This window comes from Otolemur garnettii, unplaced genomic scaffold (assembly GCF_000181295.1).
Source record: "Otolemur garnettii isolate 467f Iridium unplaced genomic scaffold, OtoGar3 scaffold00082, whole genome shotgun sequence".
In the NCBI taxonomy this organism is placed as follows: Eukaryota; Metazoa; Chordata; class Mammalia; order Primates; family Galagidae; genus Otolemur; species Otolemur garnettii.
Genome location: NW_003852477.1, coordinates 7,925,676 through 7,932,718, shown reverse-complemented (window position 1 = coordinate 7,932,718; position 7,043 = coordinate 7,925,676). Strand labels below are relative to the sequence as shown.

Here is a 7,043-nt window from a genome sequence, read left to right as displayed (position 1 = left end):
ATTTCTTCACTGCTGGCTCACATAAGCTACTGTTAAGATGGAAAAACTGTGTCAATAGTTTAAGCATTTTCTTTGATTAATTGTACTGCTTTTTGTTTGAGATATAATAACCTAAAATTTTATTTTGAGGTTGGACATTTGATATTTATTGACCTAATAGTTTGCTACCAAATCCCAAAGGGATTCAGCCTAGCTCCAATTGCTTGCTGCCACACAGAGAGCCAATTATCAAGACAACAAGGACTGCCAAGAAAGAAAGGAAATCACAGAGTGAGAAACCAATTTCCAATGGATTTTAGGTATTTTTATACATGTTTTTTTACAGTGGAGGAGGGAAACTAAGGAATATAGGTCAATAAATAATTGCTAGGGGAGTTGCTAGGGAAAATGATTGGATGGGGGAAATAGATTGACTTATAGATTATCCCAAAAGATATTTATGACTTAAGCTATTTAGTCCTATTAAGTTATCTTGACCTTTATTTGTGTAACATATTGAAATAACAAGAAGGGGCCAAGGGAAGTAAATTGTCCTCTTTAATGAGGACAATTTCCCTAGCAGATAGAGGGAAAGTCTCTTCCAGTGTTTCTTGACCTTGATGGCCTTTAATTAAAAATATTCTTTATGCCAGGGAGTTGTATTTTGGGGTGAAATTTCCTATGTTCCATCGATGTATATTTAACTTTATTAGAAATTTCCTAAGAGTTCCAAATTGGTTGTATAATTTTATACTGCTACCAGTAATAAAGGAGTGTTCCAGGTGATCTGTGTCTTCATTAGTGCATTTATTTGCTTGATTCAAATATGTATGAAGTGGCATCTCATTGATGTGTTGTTTTTTTTCTTTGAGACAGAGTCTCATTGTGTTGCCTAGGTAGAGTGCCATGGTGTCATATCTCACAGCAACCTCAAACTCTTAGGCTCAGCTAATCCTCTTGCCTCAGCATTCCAAGCAGGTGGGACTACTACAGGTGCCCACCAATGCCCCACTATTTTTAGTAGAGACAGGGTCTCATTCTTCCTCAGGCTAGTCTCTAACTCTTGAGCTCAGGCTATCCACTGGCCTTGCCTTCCAGAGTGCTAGGATTAAAGTGTGAGCCACTGTGCCCTACCCTACCTAGGCCTTTTTTTTCTAAACAAAATGAGTAATGAAGGGGAAATTTCAGGACACCAATATATCTAGAAATTAGTCCAAGTATTGTTCTGTCATTCACTTTTTAAAAATGCAAAATGGTATCATAGGGCCACTAAGGAATAGCCAGTAGAGGACTTACTTTCCCATTATACTACATAAACAACTGGAAAACTGGACAGAAAAAAAAAAAAAACTTTTCAGGCATCAGGATAATAGGTAGTATAGGACTGTGATCCTGGAGAGAAAGACAAGTGAGTTGAATTTCATAATTATACTTGCTTCCTATGTGGTGACAATTTTCAGATAGCACAGAGAGGGAATCCAAACAGAACACAATATTATTAAGTTAAGGAGACAGAGATTGGATATCAGGAAGGCTAAGTATCTGGAGTTTGAAGGTCAGAATACTGTAGAACACAGATTAGCAAATTGATTGTGGGCCAATTTGAGACAGCCTACTTTTATACAGGCCTACAATAAGAATGATTTATACATTTTTAAAGTTTTTTTTTTAATTTTTTTACTTTTTTTTGTTTGAGACAGAGTCTCACTATGTTGCCCTTGGTAGAGTGCTGTGGCGTTACAGCTTACAGCAATCTCCAACTCTTGGGCTTAAGCTATTCTCTTGCCTCAGCCTCCCAAAAAGCTGGGACTACAGGTGCCTGCCACAATGCTCAGCTGTTTTTTTCTTGCAGTTGTCATTGTTGTTTAGCTGGCCTGGGCTGGGTTAGAACCTACCAGCCTCAGTGCATGTGGCTGATGTTGTAACCACTGTGCTATGGGCACCAAGCCATAAAGAGTTGTTTTAAAAAAAGAATATTCAGGGGTATTTGGTGGCTCAGTGAGTAAGGCGCTGGCCCCATATACTGAGGGTGGTGGGTTCAAACCCTGGCCAAACTGCAACAAAAAAATAGCCAGGCGTTGTGGTGGGCACCTGTAGTCCCAGCTACTCAGGAGGTTGAGGCAAGAGAATTGCCTAAGCCCAAGAGCTGGAGGTTGCTGTGAGCTGTGTTGCCACAGTACTCTATGGAGGGTGACAAAGTGAGACTGTGTCTAAAAAACAAAAAACAAAACAAACAAAAAAACAAAAAATAAAACAAACAAACAAAAAAAGAATATGCGGCGGAGACCATGTATGGCCTGCAAAGCCTAAAATATTTACTATCTAGCTGGAAGTTTGCCTGTTCCTATATAGGATGGAGATACGCTGAGAAGGAGTTCCAGAAATTTACAGGGAAATCCCTGCTAGTCATTGACTGAATATTAATTTACACATGCATAGGGCAAATTTATAGGAGGTTAGGCAAAGAACAAATGCCAGAGAGCTATAAGCTGAACAATTATTAGAGCTGAGAGACATCTATATTTTATTCACCCATAGAAGAGAGACCTCATTGAATTTTTGGGCAATCAGTAGAGACCCTAGAAGGATCATACCTCAATATCAGGACTAAGGTAGCCCTAGCATAAAGGCTGCTCTAGACTAACTTAAAAAATCAACCTCAAATGGATTAAGATGAACTGCAAGTAATTTAGCTATTTGCCAAATCCCAGCATTTCTTAAAGAAAGATGGTACAATTAAAATAGGTCACAGAGTAAAATTTGCAGTGTTTGAAATTCATTAAAAGTTATTAGATATATAAGAAAGCAGCAAATTGTGACCTGTAACTGGAAGTCAGTAGCAACAGATACAGAAACGACAGAGATGATGAAATTATTAATAGTAGACTGAGACTTTAAAATGCCTATTATTAATATTATAACTTTGCTCAAGGATTTAAAAGAAAGCGCCAGGTGTGGTGACTCACACCTGTAATCCTAACTCTCTGAGAGGCCTAAGGCAGGAGGATGGCTTAAGCTTAGGAATTTGAGACCAGCCTAAGCAAGAGTGAGACCCTGACTCTATTAACAATAGAAGAAGTATTAGGGTGTTGTAGTGGGTGCCTGTAGTCCGAGGTACTCAGGACGCTGAGACAGGCTTGCTAGAGCCAAGGATTTTGAGGGTGCTGTGAACTAGGCTGATGCCTTGGCACTCTAGTCCAGGCAACAGAGTGAGACTTTGTCTCTAAATAAATAAATAAGTGCACGAACATAATTAGGGAGAAAAACTAAAGATATAAAAAGAGCCACATGGAAGTGTTAGCGGTAAAAAATATGATATAAGATGAAATGAAAAATTAACTATATGGGTTTAACTACAGATTAGACAAACAATGCAGAAGAAAATATTAATGAAACTGAAGGCATAGCAATGGTGATGATCCAAACTGAAGCACTGACCTAAAAAATTGAAAAAAATATTGCCTCATAATTTGAGCGGCAGGTCATAAGCAAGTGGTCTGACATGTGAAAAATTGGATTTATAGCAGGACAGAAGAAAACAGCGGGAGCAAAAATAATTGAATAATTAGTACCAAAACATTTTCCAAATTTGATGAAAGCTAAAAGCTACAGATTCAGGAAGCACAGTGAACGTAAATACACGGAGTAAACACACAGAAAACCATACTGGAAAACATAGGATGGAATTGCTATTCAAAATTCAGTGACAGTTTAAAAACAGCTGGGAAGAGATTTACAGAGGAACAAAGATAAGAATGTTGCAGACATACAATTTGAACTCTTTATTAAATAAAGTAGTTTATAATCTCAAAAAAAAAAAAAAAAAGAATGTTGCAGACTTCTGTTCCTGAAACAATGCAAATCAGAGCATCATCTTCAAATGTGAAAAGTAAAGAAAGTCAATGAAACAAAGGCTTTTATAAAGCAAAGGTGAGTGAATTCCTTCTTGGACTTCAAGGAGTTTTAAAGAAAGTTCTTTAGCGTGGCACCTGTGGCTCAAAGGAGTAGGGCGCCAGCCCCATATGCTGGAGGTGGTGGGTTCAAACCCAGTCCCGGCCAAAAACTGCAAAAAAGAAGAAAGAAACAAACAAACAAAGAAAGTTCTTTAGGTTGAAGGAAAATGAGACCAGATGGAAGCTTGGGTCTGCCCAAAGAATTGAAGTGGGCCAGAAATGATAACTTTGTTAGTAAATATTAATGATTTTCTGTTTTAAAATTTCTTCTATCAATCTTCTTCTTGCTTATCTGATTTTTCTTATTTTTCCACAATGAAAATAGCTTGCTTTTATGATAATAATAATAATAATATGTTCCTATGTATGTACATACAGCAGATATGTTATTTGGCTTATAAAGTCAAGATTTTGAGGCCAAGATTAGACAATGAAAATAAAATTAAATAAAATTTCCATTTTTTGTGATGGGTGTACTTAAATTTTTTTTACGTTTTGAGATAACTGGGGATGTACATGCAATTGTATGAAATAATACAGAGAGATCTCCTCTACCATCTACATAATACCTCCCAATGTTAATATCCTGAAAAGCACTATTGCACCATATCACAACCAGGATATTGAAGTTGATACAATCTATCTAATTCAGATTTCTCTAGTTTTACTTGTGCTAAATTTATGGAAGATGTATTAGTCAATATGTAGGTATAGTTCTCTACTATTTGATCACATGTGTAGGTACATACTCCCATAGTCAAGACACAAAACAATTTCATGACCAGACAATTCCTTGTGGTGTACTTTTAAAACCACACCTACCTCCAGAGGTGCCTCCCTAAATCTGGGCAACCACAGATTAGTTTTTCATTTCTAAAATTTTGCCTTTTCAAAAATGTTATATAAATGGAATTATACAGCATGTAACCTTTTGGGATTGGGTTTTTTCATTCAGCATAATTCCCAGGAAATTCATCCAAGTTGTTCCAGGGATTGATAGTTCATTCTTTCTTTTGCTGAGGAGTATTCTTTGATATGGGTTAAACAGCAATTTATCACTGACCCTTTGAAGGACATCTGGGTTTATATTAATTTCCTATAATAGCTGTAACAATTTACCACAAATGTAGTGGCTTAACACAACCCAAACTTATTATCCTGCAGTTCTGGAGGTCAGACATCCTAAAATCAAGGTGTTGGCCAACTGCATTCCTTCTGGAGGCTCTAGGGCAGATTTTGTTTCTTTGCCATTTCCAGTTTCTAGAGGCTGCCTGGATTCCTAGGCTCCTTCCTCCGTCTTTAAGGTCAGCAAGTAACATCTTCAAATCTCTCTCTCTGATCTCTGCTTGGGGCATCACATCTCTTTGACTTTGGCTCTCCTGGCTCCCGCTAGGATGCTTGTTGATTACACTGGGCCCATGAAGATAATCCAGAAGCATCTCCCATCTCAAGATCCTTAATTTACTCACATTCTGTGTGCCATGTAAGGGAACATGCTCACAGGTTCAGGGATTGGAATGTGCGCATCGCTGAGGGGCCATAACTTTGTCTACTACAGGGTTGTTTCCAGGTCTCAGCCATTACGAAGAATGATACTGCAAACATTTGTACTGGCTTGTATGTGTGAATATAAATCTACACTTCTCTGGGATAAATGCCTAGGAGTATAATTACTGGATTGTTTGGTAATTGCATATTTAGTTTTATAAGAGACTGAAAATCTGTTTTCCAGAGTGGCTGTAGTATTTTACATTCTCACCACAGTGTGTGAGTGATCCAATATCTGCATCCGTGCCAGCATTTGGTGTCGTCGCTATTTTTGATCTTAGGCAATCTGGTAGGTGTGTAATGGTACCTCCTGAGGTTTTAATTTGCATTTTGCTAATGGCTAATTACATAGAACCTCTTTTCACGTGGATGTTGATTTTCAGAAAGGTAGCAGTGATCTCTAATGCAGTGGTTAGTAATGTTAAGTGCAACATTTATGTTAAGGAGTTTTAATTTTATTGGTAACAAGAGGGGGAGGGAGATTCTGGGAACGCCTAGGCCTAGCCAGAGCTTGTGGAAGCTCGGCATGCCACAGGGAGTTGTGTGTGTTTCTGTGGGAGCAGGGGGCTAGGCCGCTGCTGCTCTCTGCTGGGTGGGGGGGAACACAGGCCAGGAGACTTGGAGGGTCCAAGAGGCGCTCCCTTAATGAGGTGTGTGGGGGGGGAGCTGAGTCCACTTGGAACCAGGCGCCAGGAAGAGAGAAGACTTCAGAGTCAAGACTCCGCAGCTGAGTTCTGCCAGGCGCCACCCCCGCCGATCCCGCTCCAGTCTTCCCTCTACCATCGGGTCTGTGGCTCTACCCCCGCCCCGCCCCCGTCCCTCGCAGGAGCCGCGGGTTCCCGCCGGAAACCAGGGCAGGGGCGGAGCCGCAGCGAGGGGGCGTCACGAGGAGGCCGAGGCTGCCTGCCGAACCATGGCGTCCGCCGGAGCCGGCTCCCTGGGCCTCCTGGCCTGGCTGCTGCTACTTCAGCCCTGGCTCTGCCAGGCCAGGGTGGGTCGGGTGGGGGTGCAGCGGGGCCTGGAGCCGCTCTCACCTTCTCCTCTCCCTTCAGGGGGTGGCGACGACCCCAGACCACCCAGGCCTCAGTCACCTCTCCTAGGGGCTCCAGGGTTCCCTGTAGGCCCCCAATCCGGAGGAAGCACAGTGTCACCCTATTCGGGGACATTTGTTGAAGGTCTCTCTCCTTCTTACCCTGACTACGACTATGACATTTTGATAAAGACACAAACACCAGCAGGGACCACACCGATATTTCCTTCAGGTGATGTTTCTGGGCCATTCCCTGCCCTGAGAAGTGGCCTGGTCTGCAGGGGGTGGGACCGTGGGACCCTGCCCCGGAGGAGGAGGGTCTCAGGGCCACACGACCCTTCCTGTACTGCCCACGCTCAGCTTGTCCTTGAGATGTGAGAGGACACAGCCATTGCCTGAGGAGTCTTAGGGACACAGGCCTGCCCGGGAGTGTGGGGGACCCGAGGGGCCCTGCTCTGAGGGGCTGAGGACGATGGCTGCAGGGAGCGCGGCAGCAACTTTACTCTGGGTTCCTTTCCTTCACTGGCCCGCTC

The 7,043-nt window shown here is 41.8% G+C and overlaps 1 protein-coding gene across 1 annotated transcript in view; it reads left to right on the top strand.

Annotated features, from left to right (window-relative positions):
* Nucleotides 1–6,393: 6,393 nt before the first annotated feature.
* Nucleotides 6,394–7,043, top strand: part of LOC111726825 (serine protease 44-like) — a 3,415-nt gene continuing 2,765 nt past the window's right edge. The window contains exons 1-2 of the mRNA XM_023515925.1: nucleotides 6,394–6,471; nucleotides 6,871–6,884. Coding sequence (XP_023371693.1) covers nucleotides 6,394–6,471; nucleotides 6,871–6,884 — 92 coding nt within the window. The remainder of the gene's footprint in view (nucleotides 6,472–6,870; nucleotides 6,885–7,043) is intronic.